Source organism: Vipera ursinii (assembly GCF_947247035.1).
Source record: "Vipera ursinii genome assembly, chromosome: 15".
NCBI classification, from domain to species: domain Eukaryota; kingdom Metazoa; phylum Chordata; class Lepidosauria; order Squamata; family Viperidae; genus Vipera; species Vipera ursinii.
In genome coordinates, this window is record NC_139528.1 from 5,319,891 (window position 1) to 5,347,583 (window position 27,693).

The 27,693-nt window shown below is 42.0% G+C and overlaps 1 protein-coding gene across 1 annotated transcript in view; it reads right to left on the reverse strand.

The window, feature by feature from the left end:
* Positions 1–1,072: 1,072 nt before the first annotated feature.
* The window catches only part of TOP6BL (TOP6B like initiator of meiotic double strand breaks), a gene marked incomplete at its 5' end in the record, with an annotated part of 45,867 nt that continues 19,246 nt past the window's right edge, over positions 1,073–27,693 (reverse strand). The window contains 14 exons of the mRNA XM_083374804.1: positions 1,073–1,209; positions 2,339–2,598; positions 3,729–3,852; positions 4,604–4,702; positions 5,406–5,516; positions 6,858–6,979; positions 8,777–8,914; positions 10,471–10,630; positions 10,940–11,132; positions 13,896–13,967; positions 16,353–16,408; positions 17,414–17,497; positions 20,526–20,626; positions 22,454–22,598. Coding sequence (XP_083230930.1) covers positions 1,144–1,209; positions 2,339–2,598; positions 3,729–3,852; positions 4,604–4,702; positions 5,406–5,516; positions 6,858–6,979; positions 8,777–8,914; positions 10,471–10,630; positions 10,940–11,132; positions 13,896–13,967; positions 16,353–16,408; positions 17,414–17,497; positions 20,526–20,626; positions 22,454–22,598 — 1,731 coding nt within the window. The 3' untranslated portion in view covers positions 1,073–1,143. The remainder of the gene's footprint in view (positions 1,210–2,338; positions 2,599–3,728; positions 3,853–4,603; positions 4,703–5,405; positions 5,517–6,857; positions 6,980–8,776; positions 8,915–10,470; positions 10,631–10,939; positions 11,133–13,895; positions 13,968–16,352; positions 16,409–17,413; positions 17,498–20,525; positions 20,627–22,453; positions 22,599–27,693) is intronic.

Sequence of the window (27,693 nt, forward strand, 5' to 3'; positions counted from 1 at the left end):
GGGGAGGGTCTGGCGCAGGGGTCGGCAACCTCGGCTCTTTTATGACTCGTGGACTTCAACTCCCAGAATTCCTGAGCCAGCTGCGCTGGCTCAGGAATTCTGGGAGTTGAAGTCCACGAGTCATAAAAGAGCCGAGGTTGCCGACCCCTGGTCTGGCGAAAGCTAAGCGGGGTCGGGGCCGGTCGGGGAACGGAGGGGCAGAGGGGAGCAGAGCGCCAAGGGATGGGCAGCCGGGCTCGGGGTCAAGGGCTCCCCTGCCCAAATCTGGATTAATTGCCTTTTTCGGGGGTTCCTCCGTAGCATTTGGGGGGAAGGGGCAGTCTCCCCCAGCCCCAATTGCCCAGGCCAGAGATTCCTGCCCAGCCGGATCTTCCTGGCTGCAACAGGCGTCTCGGACACAAAGAGGCCCTGCCTTCTCAGCGGTCAGTCGGAGTCCGGCCTCTGTGGACTAGTTCTCAATCTTGGCCGCTTTAAGGTGGCTGGGCTTCACCTCCCAGAATCCCTCAGCCAGCATGCTTTAAGATGGGGGGGACTTCACCTCCCAGAATCCCCCAGCCAGCATGCTTTAAGTTGGGTGGGCTTCCAACTCCCAGAATCCCCCAGCCAGCATGCTTTAAGAGAAGTGGACTTCACCTGCCAGAATTCCTCAGCCACCCTGCTTTAAGAAGGGTGGACTTCAACTCCCAGAATCCCCCAGCCACCCTGCTTTAAGAAGGGTGGACCTCAACTCCCAGAATCCCCCAGCCAGCATGCTTTAAGAGAAGTGGACTTCACCTGCCAGAATTCCTCAGCCACCCTGCTTTAAGAAGGGTGGACTTCAACTCCCAGAATCCCCCAGGCAGCATGCTTTAAGTTGGGTGGACTTCACTTCCCAGAATCCCCCAGCCAGCATGCTTTAAGAAGGGTAGACTTCATTTCCCTGGATTTCTCAACCAGCATGAGAGTTGAAGTCCACTCCTCTTAAAGCATGCTGACAGGGGAATTCTGGGATTTGAAGTCCCAGAGAAACACTGCTCTAGAAACCGCGTTGTGTTCATTCTTTAGTTAGTGGACGGGACCAAGAGACAGTTAATGACTTTTTCCATTTATTGCCTTGCCCGAGACACTCCCGGGAATTCCGTTAACCGAACAGGAGTGGCCGTTTCAGGTGGTCCACTTGGCCATGTTGAACACCTCCTGAGCCCAAAGGTCCTCTTCCTCCTCCTCCTCCTGCAAGATGGAGAAAGTCAGAAGAGGAAGCAGCTTGGAATCGTCTTAAAGCAAAATCATCTCTCAGCCTAAGCCAGCCTTTCCAAAGCTAGTCAACCAGAAAAGGGAAAACAGAGTTGGAAGGGACCTTGGAGGTCTTCTAGTCCAACCCCCTTCTTCAAGCAGGAGACCCTGTGCCATTTCACACAAACGGTTGTCCAATCTCGTCTTTCAAAACCTCCAGGGTTGGAGCGCCCACAACGCGTGGAGACAAGCCCTTCCACTGGTTAACTTGTTCTCACTGCCAGGAAATTCTGCCTTAGTGCTAGGTTGCTTTTCTCATTAATGAGTTTCCATCCGTTGCTTCTTCTCCTGCCTTCAGGAGAAGAGGTTGGGGAAGAGGTTGAGCCCCCTCTCTTCTTTGTGGCAGCCCCTCAAAGCCTGGAACGTTGTAACATGTCACACCCCTCGCCCTTCTTTCCATTAGACTGGACATCCCCAATTCCAGCCACCGCTCCAGCCCCCTAATTATCTTTGCTGCTCTTCTCTGCATTCCTCCTAGAGCAGGGGTAGGCAACCTTGGCTCTTTGATGACTCGTGGACTTCAACTCCCAGAATTCCTGAGCCAGCCTGGCTCAGCTTGGAAACCTCTCCCTTTCCCCTCAGCGTATCTGGCTCAGGAATTCTGGGAGTTGAAGTCCACAAATCATGAGGGGGCTAAGTTTGAAGACCCCTGGTTTAGTGCATAGGCCAGGGGTAGGCAACCTTGGCTCTTTTATGACTTGTGGACTTCAACTCCCAGAATTCCTGAGCCAGCATGGCTCAGCTTGGAAACTCTCCCTTTCCCCTCAGCATGGCTGGCTCAGGAATTCTGGGAGTTGAAGCCCATGAGTCATAAAAGAGCCAAGGTTGCCTACCCCTGTCCTAGAGTCTCCACGTATTTTTTTTTGTATCGTGGCGACCAAAACTGGACTCAATATTCCAAGGCTTTAAGACTTCAACTCCCAGAATTCCCCGGACAGCGTTACGGTGGCTGGACTTCAACTAAGTGAAAAATAAGCAAACCGTGACACGACTTAAGGTGCTGCGCGAGTCTGGAAAGCCTCTTAAATCGATTCATTCTGTTTTGCGGATGATGGTTTTGACAAACCTGGCACAGATTTTGGCTCCCTTTTGCTCTGGTGACGCCATCTTTTCCTTGACTTTCGCTCTTAGAAAAAGTCGGAAAGGAAGCGGTTGAAGGGGTCTCCGCTCTTGTCGGGAGGCTTCCTTTGGGTTCCTTGTTCTTTGCTTCGCCGGAGAAGACGTCAAGGTCTTCTGAATCCGCTTCCAGGGGGATCCTCCGATTGGTTGGTTTCCTCTTCTTGGTCAGGCTTATTTGATCGCACGCTGAGCAATCGGAGCCGAGTCCTGCAGGACACAAGTCGGAAATCGCACGCGTGTGACATCGCGCATTGAGCTACAGTCACACATGCAGCCCACGTATGTGCAGACATGAAGCACAGACTCAAACTGCACGTGACGTCAGTGCAGTTAAGCGTTAGTAGTCTTTGACTTGCAATTCATTCAGTGACCGTTCAGAGTTACAAAGGCACTGGGGAAAAAAAAAAGACTTACGACCCGTTTTTCACACTTAACAACCACTGAGGCATCCCCAGGGTCACGTAATCAAAATCCGTTTGGCAACTGACTCGCGTTTGTGACGGTCGCAGTGTCCCAGGGTCACGTGATCCCCTTTTGCGACTGTCTGACAAGCAAAAGTCCGTGTGGGGGGGGAAAAAATTTAGATTCGCTTAACAACCGCGTTACTAGCTTAACAACCGCAGTGGTCCCACTTAAAGAGTTATGGCAAGCAATAAAATGGGGGGCTAAATTCACGTTAACAAATGTCTCGCTTAGCAACAGAAATTTTGGGCTCCGTTGTGGTTGGTAAGTCGAGGATTACCTGGATATCAGATGGCTGTAGCTAGGCTTTTTTTAAAAAAACAACCAAAAACCAAGATTTTTCTCCTGGAGTTTTTTTTTTTAATCTTTTGCAAGTTCTCAAGGTACTTGCTGAAGATGCTGCACCTGTTCCCAGCGACGTTCAGAGCCTGGGAAATGAACTGTTCTGATTTCTGTTTGTTTTAGAATGTTTGCTTTTGCTTTACTTCCTTCTCTTTTTTCCGCCTTTTGGTCTGGATGCATTTTCCTGCTGGGAGAGGACCGAATGCAAGGGATAAAGGGGAAGGGCTGTCTTTTTTTCCCCAACGAGAGAATTTCAAACGTAGGCCGATAGCCGATAGCTGACCCACGAAATGCTTCCTCTTTCTTTCTGTAAACTGTACATTTTTATATTATACAGGTAGTCCTCGACTTCCCGCCACAACTGGAGTCCAAAAATCTCTGTGGCTAAGTGAAACATTTGTTTAAGTGGGTTTTGCCCCACGGGATCTCCTTTCTTGCCAGAGTTGCGAAGTGAAGCACTGCAGTTGTATAGGTTAGGGACAGCATCGCTCTGGAATTGTGTGTTTTCTTAGTTGCCCGCTCAAAAGACACACCTTCTCTGGCTGGGGTTCCTTCCCCTGGCCCCAATCCTGTATGGCTGACATAGGAGCACAACGTTTTCTGACGAAGGGAAGACGAGGGATTTGGCGGCCTCGTCTTAAATTTTCTAGGCAGTGGCTGCAGAAAATAATAATAATAATAATAATAAAGGAGACAGTTTGTATTAACAATACACAGATTATATTAAAGGAAGAACAGAATGCCGGTAATTCTCCAGGCCGAGGAAAACCGTCATGGAAAGATTTTGGAATGGTAACAACTCAGCCTTGCAATGAAGCTGATCTCTGGCATTATGTTATTTCTATAACAGGGAAAAGGTTAAGCGCGTTATGAACCCGGGGATCAGTTAGGGCCGTGCTCACCGGCAGACTGCAGGATTTTTGGTGAGAGATCTTGGCTGGATTTTGGAATTACAGGTAGCCCTCAACGTACGCTCATGTCTTTTAATGACCGCTCAAAGTTACAACGGCGCTGAAAAAACGGACTTATGATTGGTTACGTGCTTAAAATTTGGGCGCTCGGAAAGGGGCATAGGTCGACCGTGCTTGCAGGGTCCCCAAGCCATGTTGCTCGCCTTTTGTGACCTTCCCAGCAGCTTCCAACAAGCAGAGTCAAGGGGGGAAGCCAAATTCACTTAACAACACGATTCCCTTAACAACTAACAGGACTTGCTTAAACAACCGTGGCAAAAGAAAAGGTCGTAAAATCGGGCGTGTTGCTTAACCACAGAAATTCTGGTCCCAGTTGGGATTGTAAGTTGAGGACTACCTGTAAGTGACTGAACCAGGAGTCTTGTATACATGGTTGTACTTTGACGATAAAGGTTTATTCAATTATTCAAACTTGGCAACTTTAAGAGAATGTTTACCCTTTTGATCCCACAGGCATTACTGGGCTTCGGCTGATTAAGAATGACTTGGTTCAAAGTTTCTCCGATGGCTTCCTGGAATTCTTGAGTGTCTGCAACCTGAAAAGAGAGATAATCTCTTAACGTGGGTGGGCAAGGACGGCCCCTGCAGGACCTGTGGACTTCAACTCCCAGAACTGAACATGCTGGTGGTGGCTGAAGAATTCTGGGAGTTGAAGTCCACAGGTCCTAAAGGGGCCACAGGGGCCCATCCCTCTTTTTAACACCATGCACATGTAGCTTTAATTCTCAGGTAGTCCTTGACTTACAACTACAATTCAGCCCCCTTTTTTTGATCTTCTTTCCCACCGTTGTTAAGTGAATCGCTGCAGTTGTTAAGCTAGTCACACGGCTGTTAAGTGAATCTGGCTTCCCCATTGACCTTGCTGGTCAGAAGGTCACAAAAAAGGAGATCAGACAACCTTGGGATGCTGCGACCGTCATAAATATGAGTCAGTTGCCAAGCGCCCGAATTTTGATCACCTGAGCGTGGGGATGCTGCAACGGTCGTAAGTGTGGGGGGAAAAAGGTCAGAGGCCACTTTTCAGTGCTGTCGTAACTTTGAACAGTCACTAGGTGAACGGTTGTAAGTTGAGAACTACCTTTATTTCTGATGAAAATGTGAGGGGAGAGCTACACGTAAATTAGTAGTTTGGAAGTTGCTTCATTTAACCTCCCTCAACAATTCCCGATCCTATACAACCTTTTTAAACCCAGTTGCTAATTTAAACAATACCCTGGTTTTAACCCATCTTGGCTGTACCTGCAGGCTGTGGAGACACTTCCGTCGGAACGCGCGGTCGGTGCTGCTGGAGACTATTCTGGAAATGGCAGAGGCCATGATGGGTAAAGAACGTGCCAGCCTCAGTTGATCCTGTGGAGAGCAAGGAGTCCTGCCTTAGTGCTCACAGCCCACCACAGCCTCAAAACGGACTGCCAGAATGTCTTCCTTCTACCCTTGCAGTGGAGAGTAAAAACCGTGGTTCGGATTTTATTTTACTTTATTTTTTTTCATCCCAGTTGGAAATGGTCCGCCTCTTTCACAGAGGGACGCCGGGGCAGAGTCCGAATAAAAGATGGAAACGTGGTTTAATGGATGGCTACACATCTATCAAGGGCAGGGAACCAGGAGCCAAGGTGGTTTGACGGAATACAGGGTGTTTTTTCCCCCCCACGCTAACACTCCACAAGAATCGGAACTACTAAAGGTCAGAGCCAACTGGTGGGAGATAAAAGTGTCAACGGAATTCAAGGTGGGCTGGACGAAGGGTCTCAACACTGATGGTGGAGCCTGACCCCTCCCTCGGGCTCAGCCCGGTTACCTGTATAACACTGATGTTAAAAGTTGGTTAACAGGCAGAGGGAGCTGCGTTCTCCTCTGCGAGTCCCAAACAAGGCTGCAGTTCCAGGCTTGCATGGAATTATTTATTTATTTATTTATTTATTTATTTATTTATTTATTTATTTATTTATTTATTTATTTATTTATTTATTTATTTATTTAATTTTTATACCGCCCTTCTCCCGAAGGACTCAGGGCGGTGTACAGGGCAATAAATATCAAAATGTAAATACAAAAGTTAAAAAAAAGAGTTAAAAAGAATTAAATAATTATGCCCAATATAATACAATAATAAAAGTGTGTTAAAACTAAATCCAACCCCAAACCCATCAGACCAGGCCAGATTGTTCAAATAAATAAGTTTTTAAATTGCGCCGGAAGGAGCGCAGGTCGGGGGCCATCCGGAGCTCCACCGGCAAGCGGTTCCACAGGTCTGGCGCGCCCACAGAGAACGCTCTCCCCCTGGGGGCCACCAATCGACATTCTCTGATCAGAGGCACCCTGAGGAGGCCCTCTCTGTGGGAGCGCACTGGACGGAGGGAAGTTGATGCCGGCAGCAGGTGCTGCCATAGGTAATCCGGACCCATGCCATTACAGAATAACAGAGTTGGAAGGGACCCTAGAGGTCTTCTAGTCCAACCCCCAGCTTGAGCAGGAGACCCGGTACCATTCCGGGCCAAAAAACCTTGCTCCAGAATCCTGTTAACGGCCCCATCCTCCTCCTGTAAGCTGTCTAGAGTCAAGGTGAGTGAACTGGGCAGCCGGGTCAATTATATAAATAAATAAATACATACATAAATAAAACTCTTACCACCACCACCACCACCCCTTTCTACTCCCAAGCCTCGCCCTCAGCCTTCCTGGCCTTTGCACCTGGAATACTCTGTAGTGTTGATCTAGGATGTCATTCACCAGTCCCTGGACAGCCTTTCTCACAGCCTGCTCACTGCAGAAGAGGATAGGTGACAGATGGGTCAGAACCAGCCGCCGGTCCCCTGCAGCATAGAGAGAGAGATAGAGAGAGAGAAGGGGGCAAAAGATGACATGCAGATGCTAAATACACAAATGCACAACTTCACATAAGATAGATGAAGGGGTGAGCGTGTTTCTGGCCTGTGGATATCGGGGTGGGGGTGGTGGGGAATGGAAGACCAAGCCTCTGGTCCCGGTGACCGAACCGGATCTTGCAACAAAAATTTCCCTTCAGTTCCAGAGAATTGTAAGCTACTGGCTGAATTTCCCCATGCAATTTGTTGTTGTGAGCTCATTCCTGGTATAGGCAGTCCTCGACTTACAACAGCTCATTTAGTGGCCGAAGTTAGCACATCACTGAAAAAAAATTGACTTGTGACCCGATTTTCACTCTTACGACTATTGCAGCTTGCCCACGGTCACTGAATCAAAATTTGGATGGTTGGCAACTTGGCAATTTGGATGCTTGGTTCATATTTATGACGGTCGCAGTGCCCTGGGGTCACGTGATCCCCTTTCGCGACCACCTGACAAGCAATGTCAAATGGGGAAGCCAGATTCCCTTAACAGCCGTGTTACTAACTGAACAACTGCAGTGATTCCCTTCACGATGGAGGCGTGAAAGGCTGTAAAATGGGACAAAACTAACAAATGTGAATTACGTGAATTTAAATTAGCAACAGGAGTTATGGGCTCAACTCGGTCGTTAAGCCGAGGACTGCCTGCGTTTTTGGAAGCCGTGATTTTTATGGCTTAGCCATATTGTGAGCCAGACGTTGTGGTTTACTTTAACACACTGTAGTTAAAACCCCAAATGTCCTAACGCTTAAGGTGCACACTTTCACTTTGTGATTTAACTAACTGGGAGAAAAGCCAAATAATAATGGCAATTGACTTTTTTTAAAGAGGCTTCAAGAATAGCTTGAAGAATAAATGTCTTTAAAAGCACATCTGTGCTGCGTTTGTATTTTTAGCGGAGGGCATAATGATCCTAAGCACAGATGGAAGGTTAAATGAAGTTATTCAGTTTCTCTCTGATTTCCCCGACTTGAGAGTTTTCTTATCCCAATTTCTGAGGCTTTCATATATTCTTGATTAGCCCTGGGGCCAAAGGTTTATTCTGTAGCTGCTCTGTTGCCAGTCTCAATATAAATATAAATAATATAAATATAAATATAAATATAAATATAAATATAAATAATATAAATTTAAATAATATAAATATAAATTTAAATAATATAAATATAAATTTAAATATAAATAATATAAATATAAATATAAATAATATAAATATAAATAATATAAATATAAATATAAATATAAATATAAATAATATAAATATAAATATAAATAATATAAATATAAATATAAATAATATAAATATAAATATAAATATAAATAATATAAATATAAATATAAATAATATAAATATAAATATAAATAATATAAATATAAATATAAATATAAATATAAATAATATAAATATAAATATAAATATAAATAATATAAATTTAAATAATATAAATATAAATATAAATAATATAAATATAAATATAAATATAAATAATATAAATATAAATATAAATAATATAAATATAAATATAAATAATATAAATATAAATATAAATAATATAAATATAAATATAAATAATATAAATATAAATAATATAAATATAAATATAAATAATATAAATATAAATATAAATATAAATAATATAAATATAAATATAAATAATATAAATATAAATATAAATGTGTGTGTGTGTGTGTGTGTGTGTACATATTCAGACGTATGTGTATGTATCTATATTTATATATACAGAAACTGAAAATTGGCTTGTCCTGAAACGGATCCGTGTAGCCAAGAAAAACGAAGAGGAGTAGTCTCTGTTGCTGAAGATCTGAATCCTGCTGGTGGCTGCTTTGAAGGTTAAACTGGATTTCAGGTCTTGCTGTATCTGAGAGACAAAACACATGGATTGATTGATGGATGCACTGCATTGCATCTTATGTCAGGCAGATAACCAAAGATTCAGGGATGATATCTAAGGAACTGGTGATATGGATATTAGAAAATACAGGTGATTTACAACCATTTGTTTAGTGATGGTTCGAAGTTTCAACAGCACTGGAAATGGTGACTTACACCAAGCCTCGCATTTATGACCACTTGCAGCATCCCTACGGTCACCGTGATCAAAATTTGGGCACTTGGAAACTGGCACATATTTACAAGGTTTGCAGGATCCTGGGATCATGTGATCGCCATTTGTGACCTTCCCAGCTGGCTTCCGTCAAGGAAACTCAGTGGGGGAAGTCAGATCCGCGTAATGACTGCATGGTTCACTTAATAGTTACAGTGGTTCACTTAACAACTGTGGCAAGAAATGTCATAAAATTGGGTGCAATTCAACAGCCTTGCTTAGCAACGGAAATTCTGGTCTCAAGTGTTCAAGCTGTTAAAAATGATAAATCAAGGACTATCTGTATATTATTATCATGTTAAAATGCACAGCTATGTGTTTAATTAAGAGTATAGTTATGGCAGGTTCCATATCTATATCTATATCTGTACCTATCTATGTATCTATCTATATATCTGTCTATCTGTATCTATCTATCTATCAATCTATATCTATATTTATATCTATCATCTATCTATCTATCTATCTATCTATCTATCCCTTCTCTCTATCATCTATCATATCTCTATCTATCTGTATCTGTCTAGCTATATATCTATATATTTATATCCATATTCATATCCGTCTATCTGTTTATCTATCTATCTATCTATCTATCTATCTATCTATCTATCTATCTTACACTTAAGACTGTTGCAGCATCTCCATGGTCATGTGATCAAAATTCAGACGCTTGGTTCATATTTATGACGGTTGCAGCGTCCCGGGGATCATGTGATCCCCTTTTGCGACCTTCTGACCAGCAAAGTCAATGGGGAAGCCAGTTTCACTTAACAACCGTGTCACCAACTTAACAACTGCACCGATTCACCTAACAACTGTGGCAAGAAGGGTCATGAAATGGGGCAAACTCACTTAACAAATGTTTCACTTAACAACATGAATTTTGGGCTGAGTTGTGGCTGTAAGTCGAGGACTACCTGTATATATACCTATGTACGTATGTACATATTCAAAAGCGCTTCCAGATTAGGTCTGCAGATCCAGCCTCTGAAGAGGTTTCTGAACCACCAACCAGAGTTCCACCACAGATGGTCTGTGGACTCAGCTCGGCTGTGATGCTCCGCGAGTGAGCGCCCTCTCGCTTTACACCTCATGTGCAGAGTTCTCATAAGGATAAATGAGGCAAGCATCAGACAGTATTTTATTAGGCTGAAAATAAACATGTCAGATCACTGTTTAATTTTCAGGTCTGGCTGCTCCCGAGATCGTTCCCTGAAGAACTGCAGATGTGGTTCATTCTTGAATAGCTTTCCCACGTTCAGACTGGATGACGGAAAACTAGCGCAGTCGACAAATATACGTGTTACCTGTTTCGCAAGACGCAGCTGGACTGAGTGTGGCTTGGTAGGCATATTTGCCCCACGATGCTAAGCGTGAAGGATCCTCAAAGAAAGAATACGAGATCTCCCCGGCCGAAAACAATACGGGCAGCCCAGCTGGATCATAAAGAAATATATACATTGTTGGCTAGGGAAAATAAAAGCGACTGCTGAGTTTGGTGTCAAAACATGGTGAGCAGTTTGGGGTGAGTTAATGCAGTCTTGAGATGGTAGCAAACCTTACGATAACTATTGTTTGATATATATCTGTATAGTTATACGTAGTTTTATACGTATAGCTACAGTTATATATAGATAGTATAATAAGCTATATAGTGAAAAGAAGAACGAGGGGAGACCAGATAGCAGTCTTCCAGTATTTGCAAACCCAGGCCCACTGCAGTTTAAAGCATCCTTGGACTCTCTTTTATTGATCTCTGATCTGAACAAAGGATACAGAGGCAGCAAATATCTTTGCAGGCTGGTTAGGAAAAGATTTTAGGCAGGGACACAGCGAGGCAGCCGGTATGAGACTCAAGGCACCCGTGAAACCTCTTTCCACTAATTCATCCGGGATGAACAGGCCGACTCGTTCACCAGTCACAAGGTGAATGTTATCGCAGGATGGGATTACAGCCTTGCATTCTGATCTGGGAGGGAGGAGAGAGGGGGGGAAGGAAGGAAGGAAGGAAGGAAGGAAGGAAGGAAGGAAGGAAGGAAGGAAGGAAGGAAGGAAGGGGTTGATTGATGATGGAAAACAGGAGGAAATAAATAGTGAATTAGTAGCAGATTAATCAAAGACTAGAATCATCCTTTGGCAATCTAACCCTTTTCACGTGTGTTTGGGAAGCCTGGAATTTGGAGGCCTGTTGCCCATCATATTTGAGAGATGAAGTTGTCAACTTTCCATTTACATTAAAAACAAAAAAATCAACCTGTTAACAATAGCAAACCCTTCACGGATAAACGTGGAGAACAAATTCAGCTTACCAGAACAATATTTTTTTTAAAAAAAATCTTTATTGTATGTTAGTGGAATAAAATGAGCGGAATTCATAAGGGATGAAAGATTGTAACGGAGAATTGGAAGAAAAAGAAAGCATTGCATAGCAAGGAAAGACAGTCATTTGTTTTATGTCAATGCATTAAATGGCTCAGAACTATTCTGCAGTGTGGTGGCATAGAATCTAGAATAGAACAGAGCTGGAAGGGACCTGGGAGGTCTTCTAGTCCAGCCCCCTGCTCAAGCAGGAGAACTTATACCTAGAAATATCAGTATTTTAAAATTACACTTATTATACTTATTACATACTAATTACATCTCGTCTTTCTGTTAAAATGCGCAGCATGGTTTACAACATCATGAAAACATAATTTTCAAGGATAAAATTGTGCAAGTATCAAACTTTTTTTTAAAAAAAACAGCAAATGAAAAGCCAATATAGAATGCTTTTCCCCCCAAGTGAGGTATAAGTCTCAATTCTGTAGATTCCAAAGGACAACGCCCTTCGCCAAGTATCAAAACGTTAAGAAAAAAGTTTGTGCAGGCAAAGTTCAAGCTCCTTTGTTTATCTATGCCAAAGGCAGGGCTCCTCTCTCTTATTTCAATTTATAGCCAGTCTTTGTACCCATATGGCTTGCAAGTTCTTAATTAACAGACTAGACATGTGAGGGATAAAAATACAACTATCCAGGCTCCACAGCACAAAAAAAATTGTATAGGGCAGGGGTGTCAAACTCAATTTCATTGAGGGCCACATCAGCATTGCGGTTGCCCTCAGGGGGCCGGGTGGGTGTGGCCTGGGTGGGCGTGGCCTACTGGGTGGGCATGGCTAGAGTGCATATGGCCTACTGGGTGGGCGTGGCCAGCTCTACATCGTTCGCATCTGAGGGTCTCTGGCAGGAGGAGGGTCTCTGGGTCTTCAAAGTCCCTTCCGACTCTGTTATTCTGTATTCTGTAAAACAAATGTACACAAATTCCAAAATTATGCTAGATTGGTCTTGCGATGTGTTATTTCCCAGAGATACGCTTCAGCAGAAATGGAACGTAGAATGACGGAGTTGGAAAGGACTTTGAAGGTCTTCTAGTTCAGAGGTCCCCGACCTTTTTTTGGGCACCAGGGACCGGTTCCGTGGACAGAGGGTTTTTTTCGCGGACCGGAGGGTGTGTGGTTTTGTGTGCTGCCTGCATCTTGCGGATGTGGCTTTGCTTGTTTGTGCAGCCTAGTTGCTGCCATGTGGCAGCCCGGTCCTGGTCCACAGACCGGGGGTTGGGGACCCCTGTTCTAGTCCGAGACCAGTTCAAGCAGGGGACCATTTCTGACAAATCGCTATCCGGTCTCAAATATGTGTGGCATATTAAACAGAGAAATAAACGGCGTGTTCAGTATAGATTATATGTCTAGAAATAATGGTGATCAGGCTTTTGGTGTGGATTATGGAATTTAAACAAGGTCATGGGAATCTGCGGTGCAAGTAAGAGGACGTGTGTGATGACGAACGCCGTGTCTCTCCTCATTGCTTGTTACAGAAACCAGGCCACCAACCTTTTGCTTCCACATCCACCAGGGGGCGGTGCAGTTTAGGAAACTCCCTTTTAAGTGTTCTCTTTCAAGTCATGGCAGCCCCTATTTCTGCAGCTACAGGCAGTGCTCGGCTTACGGCCACAATTCGTCCCAAAAAAGCGAGACAGTTGTTAAGTGAGTTTTACCCCATTTTGTTCACTGCATCGCTGAAGTTTTTAAGTTAGTTAACACGCTTGTTAAGTGAATCTGGCTTCCCCCACTGACTTCTCTTGTCAGAAGTTCGCCCATCTGACCCCAGGAGACACTGCAACCGTCATGAGTACGAGTCAGTTGCCAAGCGTCTGAATTTTGATCGCGTGACCGTGGGGATGCTGCAATGGTCATGAAGTGTGAAAAACGGTCACAACACTTTTTTTCCCCCAGTGCCGTGGTAACTTCAAACAGTCACTAAGTGAAGGGTTATAAGTCAAGGTCTACTTGTAGATGAGGTTGGAGGTAGCCAGCTACTGAGTCTCTGGAAAAAGTGCCGATTGTCACAGGGACAAGATATTGCAGTTTATTTCTCTACACAGTAACTAGGAATTTGGCCTCCCACCAATGGCAAACTAATTAATCTGGCTGGTTTAGGGCTTCACAGGATGCATAAACCCAACTTATCGTTATGAAGGACTAACAAATTTCAAGCTAATTAGACATTCTCAAACTAGATCGTCTACATCTTGACAATAAATAAATAAATCCACCCACCCCCACCACCCCAGGTAGTCAGATCCAGGAACAAATCCTGGGCACCATTTCCACAATCTGGTTTTAAGGATGACCTTGTATTTAGAAGACTCCATCAATCAGCATCTGGAGGAGGATTTTTTTCCCCCCCAAACCGCTTACCTCATAAAATGTCTCCCGTCAGTAAGTAACGTGGTTCCATCTGGCAAACATGTGCTGACTTTCCCTTCTGGGCTGAAGCACAGAAGGATTATGTTGAAAAGTCACTGCATTTAATCATAATTAGAAATGAGAACGCCAATTAAACCACAAGGAAGAGCCTTCGTGTTGTTCCCTCGAATTCACTGCCATCGAAGCTTTACATATCACAAGACACCGTGCAGGTTTGTGCAATGCCGACTTAATGCTTGGGTAAATCTGCCCAACGGTGTCCTGTGTAACAAACCGGGGTCGAACAATCCATGGATTCGTTCGATGTGTGGCCCAAAGCAAAAGGAACGATTTGAAAAAACGCCCAAAGCATAAACTCTATGTTGTTTTAGAGAAGTGTGGTGACTTAAAGATAATCCTTGACTTACAATCACAATTTTGAACATGAGACCGTGGGGACGCTACAGCGGTCCTCAGCGTGAGAAACGCTTATAAGTCACTTTTTTCCAATGCTGTTGTATCTCGGAATGGTCACTAAACAAATGTTGTAAGTCGAGAATGACTTGTATCTGTAAAATCCAAGGACAAACTTGTTGCACTTAAACCCATGTGCATTTTGATCCACAGATGTCAAATGGCCACTGCACTGGCCTTGGATGGTGCCAACCAGGCTATTTCAAATGATTTATCTTGGAGGTAAGTGCCCACCACAAATCTTGAAAGAACAGATGTTCCCTGCCAGATATTCTCTTTTAGGTGAGGCACTTCCTGTTTCTTCTTTTTAATTATGCATTAAGTAGCTCTGCTAATGCTAGCAGATGTTTAATGACTGAAATCTCTGTCAGTTTCCCAGAAGAAATACAAGGTTACCATCGGTTCACCCACTAGACAGAGATCTTCTGAATAGGTGGCAGGCCTTTAAAAGTGCAAAACTGAGTAATGCCGGGGCAAGACTGTCAGTGTTTAACAACTCATTTGTTACAATTTGGAAACTGGAAAAGGGAAAAAATATTTTACTCCTGGAACTGAAAGTGAGAGCAAAAGTCTTAGTTCGCCTGGGGAACAAATTTACCTTTAAGGGGAACAGGTTATTTGGCAGTCCTCTATCTACAACCATTTGTTGAGCAACTAATCAACATTAAGAAGACACTGGGAAAAAGTGAATTATGACTGGTCCTCACATGATTTCTATCTGTCTGTCTATGTATAATCTATCCGCCTATAACTATTATCTATAACTATCATCTGTCTGTCTGTCTGTCTGTCTGTCTGTCTGCCTGCCTGCCTGCCTGCCTGCCTATCTATCTATCTATCTATCTATCTATCTATCTATCTATCTATCTATCTATCTATCTATCCACCTATAACTATCATCTACCTATCTATCTCTATCTCTCTAGCTATTTCTCTCTCTCTCTCTATCTAATCTATCCACCTATATCATCTACCTATCTATCTATCTATCTATCTATCTATCTATCTATCTATCTATCATCTATCTATCTATCTATCTATCTATCTATCTATCTATCTATCTATCATCTATCTATCTAATCTATCCACCTATAACTATCATCTATCTATCTATCTATCTATCTATCTATCTATCTATCTATCTATCTATCTATCTATCTATCTATCTATCTCTATATCTACAGTACCTATCCACCTATAACTATCATCTCTCTCTCTCTCTCTCTCTCTCTCTCTCTCTCTCTCTCTCTCTCTCTCTCTCTCTCTCTCTCTCTCTCTCTCTCATCTATCTACCTATAACTATCATATCTCTCATATCTCTCTCAACCTTCTCAGCCAGCTTCAGACCAGCAAAGTCAATTCTGACCACAATCGAGACCAGAATTTCCATCATTAAGCAAGATGGTTGTTCAAGGTGTAGCACCCAATTTTATGACCATTTTTGCCCCAAAGCTGACGCCAAGAGAAAAAACTTGGAAGAAATAAAGGGATGTACTCATCCCCACTTTCCCCCGCAAAACTCAAGATTAAGGATGTTCCAGAACCACAGAATATTGAAGTATACTGTAGCTGGAAAGGAAAATGGATAGATAGATATGAATCAATTGTTCTGTTTAGTCTCATAACTCCAGTCAGAATCTGGCGTACTAGAGTTCCAGACAGAACATTTTTTGCAAAGGTACTTTAAAAAAAAAGACATAGGTTTTATTTTACTATAAGTCCCACTTCTTAAATCAAATAATGATGATATTGTATTGAATAATAAGGTTACCATGAAGAGAAAATGTTTGAAGTGACTGCCAAAGTTACAGAGGAGAGATACGTTTCATTTTTCTTTCCCCAAACCTGGAATTAAATTCCTTCTGTCACTCTTGTTTTAAGCACAGTTTAATGATTGTCTTTTCATATCAAGTCTTTGAACAATATATATTTATTTATGTGGTTTAATTATATTAGTCTACGGCTGCCAGTATACCTTTGTAGATGTTTCCTTACCTATATGTCTCAGCGGAGATGTTGCCGTTAAAGTTTACACAGTAATGAAACTTGATCTATAAAAGCAGAGTATCAGAAAATCAACAACTCACGAAATAAGAAATGTAGGAAGTGACCTTAATAGAGAATCAGTCTTCATATTGGTACACTTTGTACATAGGTAGTCCTCAGTTTACATTTAAGACCAGAATTTCCGTTGCTAAGCAAGGGACCCGAAATTACCTGGGTTCTTAAGCAAACCACCACAGTTGTTAAGTAAAGCATGTGGTCCTTAAATGGATTCAACTTCCCTCATTGATTTTTGATTTTCAGAAGCCTCCTGGGAAGGTCACAAGTGATGATCAGATGACTCCAGGATATTGCAATCCTCATAAATACATTCCAAATTTTCATCATGTGACCATGGGGAATGCTGCGATGGTCGTAAGTGTGAGGACTGGCCCCAAATAATTTTTTCCAGTGCCTTTGTAACTTCAAACAGTTGCCAAACGTATGGTTATAAGTTCAAGGACTACCTGTATTCCACAGTGACTGTTTTATTGTTTAAGATACATTTAAATTACTTATTATTATTGAGGATTTCAGGCAAGAAAATTTTCCCAGGCACACCAGGGCACAGCAGGGTTTGAACTTTACACACAAGCTTCTCAGCTGTTACCTCAAGTGACATTCTCACCCAGGAAAAGCAACTGTGTATCCCAGAATGCACTCCCAGATCCATGTTACACTCTGAAAAGTATTGGCAAAATTGTCATTTAATGGGATGTGAAGCTAACCAGCATATCTTGCATCAAATCCCACAGATGTAGTCATCCATCACGACCACCAGAGTTTGGTAAGATTTGCCCTCTTTGCTAAATACAATTATTTAAAACTAGCAGAGACAGGTTGAGGCTGGATCTGGGTAACCAAGTTGCTTCAGAGATAAAGATAGAGAATTGCCTCTTCCTATGCAGCTTCTTAAAACTCTTTGCAGATTTTAAGTTGGAAAGTAGCCATTTAGTCCTGAGGCAGCCTTGGACATAATATTTAGCAAATCACAGTGCAGGGGAATCGCTTACTGTTGTGTGCACGAGGCTGGTCCTCTGGACGAACTGTTTCAACGTGACGCTGTCTTCCTGGAGGACCTCAGATTTCTCATACAGCTGAAAAGTCCAAAGAGAGAGAGAGAGAGAGAAAGTTAATGTGTCCTTTTCAAAACCTTTAACTGAAGTTTTATTGATTTCTTACCCATCCCTCAGCACTGCCACCAGATCCAAAGCTTTAACATGAGCACCAAAGGTAAAGGAAGATATATTTTGCAACGCAGTGACAAAAAAGATGTTGAGATTTTTTGGAAAAAGTGCAGAGAAGAGCAAGTAGGGTGATTAAAGGCCTGGGGACTGAAACATATGAAGAACGGTTGCAGGATTTGGGTTAGAGAAAAGGGGGATATGATAGCAGTCTTCCAGTATTTGAGGGGCTGCCACAAAGAAGACGGGGGGTGGTCACCTTATTTTCCACAGCACCAGAAGGCAGGACAAGAAGCAATGGAGGGAAGCTAATCAAGGAGAGAAGCAACCTGGAATTAAGGAGAAATTTCCTGACAAGAAGAACAATTAACCAGGCTTGCCTTCAGGAGCTGTAGGTGCTTCATTACTGGAGGTTTTTAAGAAGAGACTGGACATTCACCTGTCTGAAATGGCATAGGGTCTCCTGCTTGAGCAGGGGGCTGGACTAGAAGACCTCCAAGGTCCCTTCCAGCTCTATTCTGATTGAGCACACTCTTGTTTCAAACAAACAAATCTGAGATGCTAAATACGGATATTGGTTAAGCTTTACCTTGTTGCAGCATTAACCAAGTCAAATGGATTGTAGATTTTTATATATAAATATATATATGGTATATATAATCTTTCCCCTGTTCACAACCCAGATTTCATCGGTGGTGAAAAGGATGTCAGCAACCATTTTTGGAACAGACCCCACCCAACTGTTCTACTCAACCGTTCCTTCTGAAATGAAATTGGGCCAAGAAAAGCCAGAAAGAACAGCTGCAGTTGTTGTTTTTCTCCTGTGCCTGTGAAGCTACGAAGATTTTGATTCTAGAACGCTTCTTCAGATGTTTGAAGGATGCTGAGAACAGACCGTCCAGGCAAAGAGAACAGAAGTTCACCGTATTATTTTCTGGAACAAGCCCAACATGGCATTATCACGCATCTTGGTGTGTAACTTGACTTTTTAAAAACGCAGAGGCACACAACAGTGATGGGGAAAGAGGGCTGAGAATTATCAGGATCAGAGCAAGCTAGGAACCACCACCACCCTTTCTTTACCGGCTCTGCAGCTACTATGTGCATCTACCAGGGTTCATATATTTGGACAAATTCAAAGGTATAGCATCAATATCGATCTTCAGTCTTCTGCAGAGCAGCTTTATTGCTCAACAAACAATTCCAGCAATGTGGCATCAGAGACTCTTTTTGAGGAGGAAGTGTGTGACGGAAAGAAGAAAGAAATTATTAAAGAATAACAGAATAACAAGAGTTGGAAGGGACCTTAGATGTTTTCTAGTCCAACCTCCTTCTTAGGCAGACCTTGTACCATTCTGAAAAAATAAATGTCTTAAAAACCTCTGCTGATGGAGCAACCACAACTTCTGAAGACAAGCTGTTCCACTGATTCTCCTCCTCCTCCTGCTCCTGCTCCTCCTCCTCCTCCTCTTCTTCTTCTTCTTCTTCTTCTTCTTCTTCTTCTTCTTCTTCTTCTTCTTCTTCTTCTTCTTCTTCTTCTTCTTCTTCTTCTTCCTTCTCCTCCTCCTCCATCTAGATCAAACTTTACACTGCCAGAATGAAGCCACCTTCTTGGCACTGACATTGGCCACTGATGAATTGTTCAGTCAGGAAATTTCTCCCTATTTCTAGGTTGGTTCTCTCCCCGATTGGTTTCTACCCATTCCCTCTTGTCTTGCCTTCTGATACTCTGGAGAATAGGTTGATTCCCCTCTTCTTTGTGGTAGCCCCTAAAGACTGCTTTCACGTTGCCCCTAGTTACATCTTTTCATTCCATTAGACAGACCCAATTCTTGCAATAGTTTTTCCACAGGTTTTAGCCTATAGTAGGGTATATTCTGTGGGGAAAGTATCTTATTGGGCAAGAACACATGTCCATTGGTCCCTTTAGTGGTTTTGAGGAAGCTAGGTATGTTTATCCTATCAAAGAGAAGGACTAGGAGGGACAAGATAGCTGTCTTCCAGCACTTGAGGGGCTGTTGCAAAGAAGAGGGGGTTGACTTATTCTCTGTTGTTGTTGTTAGTTGCGAAGTCGTGTCCGACCCATCGCGACCCCATGGACAACGTTCCCCCAGGCCTTCCTGTCCTCTACCATCTTCTGGAGTCCATTTAAGCTCATGCCTACTGCTTCAGGGACTCCATCCAGCCACCTCCTTCTCTGTCATCCCCTTCTTCTCTTGCCCTCAATCTTTCCCAGCATGAGGCTCTTCTCCAGTGAGTCCTTCCTTTTCCTTAGGTGGCCAAAGGATTTGAGTTTCAGCTTCAGGATCTGGCCTTCTAAAGACCAGTCAGGGTTGATCTCCTCTAGGACTGACCGGTTTGATTGCCTTGCATTCCAAGGGACTCACAAGAGTCTTCTCCAGCACCAGAGTTCAAAGGCCTCGATTCCACCCTGTTGTTGTTACATGTGAAGTCATGTCTGACCCCACGCGACTCCACGGACAATGTTCCTCCAGGCCTTCCTGTCCTCTACCATCTTCTGGAGTCCATTTAAGCTCATGCCTCCTGCTTCAGGGACTCCATCCAGCCACCTCGTTCTCTGTCGTCCCCTTCTTCTCTTGCCCTCAATCCTTCCCAGCATGAGGCTCTTCTCCAGTGACTTATTCTCTAGAGCAGTGGAAAACAGGACAAGAAGTAATGGATGGAAGCTTGTTAAAGAGAGATCCAACCTAGAAGCAAGGAGAATTTTTTCTGACAGTGAGAAAAATTAACTGGTGGGACAACTTGTTTCCTGACGTTGTGGGTGCTCCATCGCTGGAGGTTTTCAAGAAGAGAATGGACAAGCATTTGACTTGGGATGGTATAAGGCTCCTGTCTTGAGAAAGGGGTTCGACTAGAAGACCTCCAAGGTCCCTTCCAGTCCTGGGATTCTAAGAATGCTTATCGTGGTATATAGACTAACCTGAAAGGAAAGCTGAAAAGGCATGGTGTGCAGAGATTCATGAGGACACCCTCTTCCGTGCAGGACACCACTCTGGCAGAAAGGCAATAAGCCTTGTATTTCTGTGGAAGGAAAAATTGAGGGTCATGAGACAAGCACCGCAAGACAAATAGAGAATTCCTGCTCTCCAAAGAACAGGCCTGAATATTTAAGATTCCTTTCCATCAGTTGATGCAAGAAAGCAAGCTGCAGCCAAGAGATCGTATCAGCCTTTTAATATACAGGTAGTCCTCGACTTACAGTGGTTTGTTTAGTGAATGTTTGAAGTTACAGTGGCACCAAAAAAAGTGGTCCTTGCACTTAAGACCATCACAGTGTCATCATGATCGTGTGATGAAAATTTGGGCGCTTGGCAACTGGCATGTATTTATTTCCCAGCAGGCTTCTGACAAGCAAGGCCAATGGGGAGCAGCTGGACTGACTTAACGACCATTAACTGCTATTGAGCAAGGTACCACCTATGTTATACCTGTGCATTTGATTATTCCTGCCTAAATGTAGAACCTTACTTTTTTCACCATTGAATTTCATTTTGTTAGATAGCGCCCAGTGTTCGTGTCTTTCCAGATCCTCCTGTATCTTAAGCCTATCTTCGGGAATATTGGCTATTCCTGCCAGCTTGGTGTCGTCTGCAAATTTGATGAGTTCCCCATCTATCCCCTCATCCAAATCGTTGATGAAGATGTTGAAGAGCACTGGGCCCAGAACAGAGCCCTGGGGCACCCCACTACACACTTCCTTCCATGTAGATGCGGTTCCATTGAGGACCACACGCTGAGTACGGCCTGTCAGCCAGCTACACAGCTCGTATTGTATTATATTATTACACAGCTCCTTTCAAAAAAAGTATGTAAGTAAAAAAAAACCAGAAATTAATGAGATCTCAATCTTGCTTTAAAAGATTATCAATTTCTTATTCTGATTCTTGAGGGCAACTTCATTATGAGGAAACAACTCAAATGCAATAGAATCTCCTCAGGATGAGTCAACAAAATTCCATATATCTATTAAATCCATAATAAGATTTGTTTTGGGAAAAACTGGTCAAAATGTATTAGTGGCTAAGTGCTGTGAGAACTGAATGTTGGGCTGGATCAGCTCTGACCCACCAAAAGCACTTCTTAAATCTCAAATAATGTTAAAATATTTACCTTTGAATGTTAGGTCATGGAGGATTTTGTGACATAAATCACCGTTTGCAGCAACTGCATGGAACAAATCAAAGAACCACTGTTACTCATTTTGTTTAAATCTGTGGCGAGGCTAAATTTGAGCTGTATTATTTGTGCTCAACACATTGTAGGAACATAAACTTAGACCTTAAGCTTATTTATTGGGGAATTGCATGTTATACGAATACAGGTAGACCTCAACTTATGACCACAATTGAGCCCAAAATTTCCATTGCTAAGCAAGGCAGTTGTTAAGTGAGTTTTGCCTTATTTTTGAACCTTTTTTGCCAAGGTTGTTAAGCGAATCATTACAGTTGTTAAATAAATCTCACTGTTATTAAGTAAATCTAGTCCCCCCACCACAATTGATTTTGTTCATTAGAAACTGGCTGGGACAGTTGCAAATGGTGATCATGTGAACTAGGGACTATGAACTATCATAGATACAGGCTGGTTGCCAAGTGCCTGGATTTTGTTCACATGACCATGGGGATGCTGCTGCAGCAGTTGTTCACTGTGAAAAACGCCGCAAAACACTTTGTTGAGTGCTGTTGTAATTTCAAACAGTCACTAAACGAACGATTGTAAGTTGAGGACTACTTGTAGATGTAAAATGCGACCAGGAGGCAGGGGGTTCATTCTCGGTTGGCTTACCTAGTTTTTGAGTTTCCTGAAAAATATCTGCTCTGAAAGAAATATAAATCTGATTATACTCACTAATGGCAGCACAGCGGGACTGGTTCACACGCTGGGGGAAATCTTCAACGTCCAAGGAAATCACAATTGTTCCTTCGAGTGTGGAAGGTCTTTCCAACTGTTCCCCCTTTTTACCCTGAAGTTGAACGATCAGAAATTCTAAAATCTGAAATGAAAGAAAACGGGCTTGGTAAAACAGCAGACAAAAATTGTAAACATCATGTTCTGGCTTGAGAAACAGTGTTCCTTATGTCTTCATCTGAACCTCAAAACTGAAGCTATCCTTGAAATGGGAGGCCTAGTGGACTGGTGATGCTAAAATTTGAACAATAAATGAAGGCATCCATTTTGCTGGTGTTTTCCTGTGGGCATTTTTTAATGTTCCAATCTTAGATCAACTCTTTAACCGTTTTTTTTCCTTTTATCATGGTGATTCCATTTTGTCTGGTATGCTAGCCAACTAGCAGATTTCTAACTAATTCCCCAAATATGCCTTCCTTCTTTTTTTTTTTATTGAAAAGTTTTAAAATACAATTTTCCTTTAAGAATCCCCCCTTCCCCCTCCCTCCTCCCCCCCTACCTCCCCCCCCCCTCCCCCCCCCCCCCCGACTTCCCAGAGCTAAATACAAGGTATATATATAAAAAGCAATCATAAACAATCATATACTAACAACTATAAACTCTAAAATCCATTACTCTCTAGCTTATATATGATAAAACAAGCCTTAATAATATTAAATATGTATAAAAAGAAACTAAGATAGGAAAAAACGAAAAAAAAAAAAACGAAAGAAGACTTATTCAAATGCTACATAAAACTTCTTAACCCTATACTTGTTCTGGATAAACTCAATCCATTTTCTCCATTCCATAATATAGCGTTCTTGCGAATGATCTTTCAAATAGGCTGAAATCTTCGCCATCTCTGCCAGGTCGGAAACCTTTAAAGTCCACTCTTCTATGGTTGGCAGTTCCTCTTTCTTCCAATATTGGCCTATCCACAACTGTAGCGTCTGCAATTATTCCCAACAAAAAAAGTTGCGGACAAAACTTTATCCTCTGTTTAAAAATCTTCTGCATGTTCCACCAGACTTTTATCCAAAAAGCCTTAACCTTCTTACATGTCCACCATATGTGAAAATATGTTGCCTCTTCATCACCACACCTCCAACATTTAGGCTGATAATTCGGATACATACTTGCAAGCTTTTTAGGATCTAAATGCCATCTATAAAACATTTTGTAAAAATTCTCTCTTAGATTTTGAGCTTGAGTAAATTTTACATTCCTCACCCAAATCTTTTCCCACATATCCATTGTGATAACTTCCTGGATGTTTTGGGCCCATTTTATCATACAATCCTTAACAAGCTCTGGTTCTGAGTCAATCTCTATCAATGCAAGATATATCCGTTTGATATGTGCTGGTCCCTGATTTCTAATTTGCTTTATCAAATTTTCATCAGTCATTGCAAATCCATTTTTCTGGTCTTCTTTCCACCTGGCCCGTAACTGAGTATATTGAAACCAATTTTGAACAACCTTCTCTTCTCGCAAGAGGCTATATGATTTCAAACACCAAACATTTCTTTCCAAACTGAGGATCAAATATGCCTTCCTTCTAAAAGAGGTGAAAAAATGTTTTTTGTTATTGCTTAGCTGTTTTTAAATTCAGTCTGTTTCCATCCAGCTCCTGATTCTTACAGAATTATTACTGGGGTGTGTGTGTGTGTGTTATTTGGTTGGTTTGCTTCCTGAAAACCATTGAATTATAAGGTGCTCTTAATCATGTTGGAAAAATGGAAAGCAGCGAACAAGGGAAGCGAACCCTGTAGAATAAGTGTTGGATAAACAACAGGAAATGAAGAATGCTTGAGAAAAACTTTGGCAAAACTTTGGGAAGTAAAATGTGAATTGAAATAGCTCCTTGCAATCCTAGCGACACTATTTTCTGTTTCACAAAAATGTTGCTTTCAAGTAGGAAATTATCACAGTCCCTAAATTTATTGTCATTCCGTGTTTTGATTTCTTTTTAACAGGGATGCAATGGATGCACCGTTTTGTTGTTGTTAGTTGCGAAGTCGTGTCCGACCCATCGCGACCCCATGGACAATGTTCCTCCAGGCCTCCCTGTCCTCTACCATCTTCTGGAGTCCATTTAGGCTCACGTCTCCTGCTTCGGTGACTCCATCCAGCCACCTCCTTCTTTGTCGTCCCCTTCTTCTTCTCTTGCCCTCCGCCTTTCCCAGCATTAGGCTCTTCTCCAGTGAGTCCTTCCTTCTCCTTAGGTGGCCAAAGTATTTGAGTTTTAGCTTCAGGATCTGGCCTTCTAAAGAGCAGTCAGGATGCACTGTTAAAATTTATTTTAATACAAGGCGGAAACAACCTGGATAAGTCTTGGAGAAATTCAACCAGGAATACTTTGCCACGTTTCGCTTCATGGAGGTATTCCTTGACTTACAACCATTCCTTTAGCACCTGCTCAACGTTAAGATGGCACTGATAAAAGTGACTTTGGACTATCCTCACAGGGGCCCTCTAGTCACATTATCAAAATTTATGTATGTATTTATGATGGTTACAACATTGCAGGGCCATACGGTCACCATTTTTAACATTCACAGCTGACCTCTGATAAGCAAAGTCAAGGGGAGGAGGAGGATTCGCTTTATGGCCACATAAAAAGTGGTGATTTGCTTAATAACCATGGCAAAAGAGATCATAAAATCAGACGCAATTCACTGAAACACCATCTCACTTAGCAACTGAAAGTCTAGTGCCAATTGTAGTCATAAAACTAACTGTAGTTAAGAAGCTATATAGACTGAAGAGACAAATTAAGTGAAGATGACTGGAAGCTTCAGGACTATGAAACGATGGGATAAATCAGGGGTTACAGAAGAGATCCTAAAACAAGGCACATTTCCCATTTCTTTTTTTTTTTTTAAAAAAAAAATGGTACTGTGGCAAATGGACGGATTTAATTTCCTCCCGTTGAAAGTCCACCTCCAGCAGCTGTTAGCCACATTCAGTAGGAAAGCATGGAGTTGTGTGCTGACATCAATAAGGATAAATAATGCAGTACACTAATATATGTCATAATTGTTAAAATTAAGAAAGATACAGCTGTAGAGCTAGTCTGGAATCCATGCCTTCAATATCTCATTATTCCTGGCTATGATTCATAATGGCTAAGGCTAATGGGAGGTGTAGCTCCAGAATATGAAGAGAACGTTTTGGTCTTCAGTCTTCCTTATGTTTAAAGGAGTCAATCTCACCGCCCTGAGTCCTTCGGGAGAAGGGCGGTATAGAAATTAAATTATTATTATTATTATTATTATTATTATTATTATTATTATTATTATTATTATTATTATTATTATTATATCAATACTTTTTACCTCTATTTTATCGGTGAAGCATTCTTAAACTAAGTTAGGGCATTGACTTACTAATTCCAGTGCTGTATTTGTAGGGCTGTGATTCTTGGTTACTTGAGAATTTATGTTAGTTTATTTTTAGCAAAATTGAACAGGGATCTCAGTCTTTCCTGCTAGCTATAGAGCTTCTTCCTTGCCTTATTAAAAAAATCTGTTTTTTTTTCCCTTCCTTAGGAGGGAGGAATAAGTCTTGTCATATTCAGTAAGGCATCCCCAGACTTTTTTTTAAAATAACTTTTAAGATGAATAAAGAGGTCAAGATCTCGGATAGGCTGTTCCACTATTAAAATAAGATGTATGGCACCAAGAACTCTATCTTTACATTATCCAGATGTTTTAAAAGATGTGGAGCTGGTTTGGATGCACACACGAAAATAAACACTTTGTTCCAGACTGCCTGACATGACCAAAGAAGGATAGCCAGTCACAGCTTGCAAACTGCATATCTGGTTTCCCAATGTCTAAACAGGAGAAATACTATACAACCCAGAAGCTATTATCTTCTGTTTGCCTTTTGATCATATAATTAATCAAGAGAAGTAATGTTGTTCTTAATGTGCTTATGCTGGCCATCTGGTTAGACAAGGTGATGGCTTTTTTAAGGAAGAGAAGAATCTACCTCTGGCATAAACATTTACAATGTCAGAATTGGTTACAAAAGCTGATTACCACTGGGGCTGCTTCATATTATTATTATTACTGATCCATCATACTGTACCAACCATTCCAGGGCTGAACTGAAAACACAAGGGCTATATTCATCTTGTTTGATCTAATAAGGCACCGGGCTAGAAAGCAGGAGACAGTGAGTTCAAGTTCTGCCGTAGCTATAAAAACCAGCTGGGTGATTTTGGATCTCTTTTTCAGCCCAATTCATCTTACAGGATTGTTGTTTTGGGGGAAAATAAGAAGGTGGTGTTGAATATGTTCTCCACCTTGAGTTATTTGTAAACATAATAAAGGCGGGAACAAATTATATACACACTAATTTATATTACTAATTAGTATTAGTCCTTGACTTATGACCACAGTTGGGACAGGAATGTCCATTACTGGAGGATAAGGCTGTTATGTGAGTTATCATGTGACCATACCCAATTTAACCACTTTTTTTGCTGCAGTGGTTAAATGGATCCAGCTTCCCCCATTGACTTTGCTTGTTAGAAGTTAGCTGGGAAGGTTACAAATGGGGTGCTGGAACAGTTGTAAATATCGATACATACCAGTTACCAAATGCCCAAATCGCAATTATATGATTGTGAGGATGGTGCTCAGTGTGAGAACCAGTCTTAAGTCCTTTTTTTCAGCGCTGTTGTAACTGTGAAGTCACTAAAGAAATAATCGTAAGTTGAGATCAACAAGCCAACTGAAAAACAAATTTTATCACATCGTACATTGATCAACTTTGCTGTAAATACTAAGTGCAATGCACAACAAGCAGACTTTGTAACTAAGCAGGACAAATAAGAAAAAGAAAGCAGAATGGCTGTGTTCATTAACAATCTGTACCCCAAGAGACAAGTTATATTTTTAGTTAACTGATGGTTTGCAAATACACTCTGTGATTCCACAACATTCTAACCAAAAATTATGCCTCATTGTTGTTGCCGAACCCAGTCCATGTGTACTTGTGAAATTACACAATGGCCAATGATTCTTTGAAAAATCTAGACTGGATCTGGCACCAAACTGGACCACATAACAGCCACCATGAGTTTTAAATCAATAGTGGGATTGGATTGTGATCCATCTGGATTATTTATAGAATACCTGCCAAGGTATTATTTTTTTGAATAACTTTTTGTTAAGGGGAAGCATTGG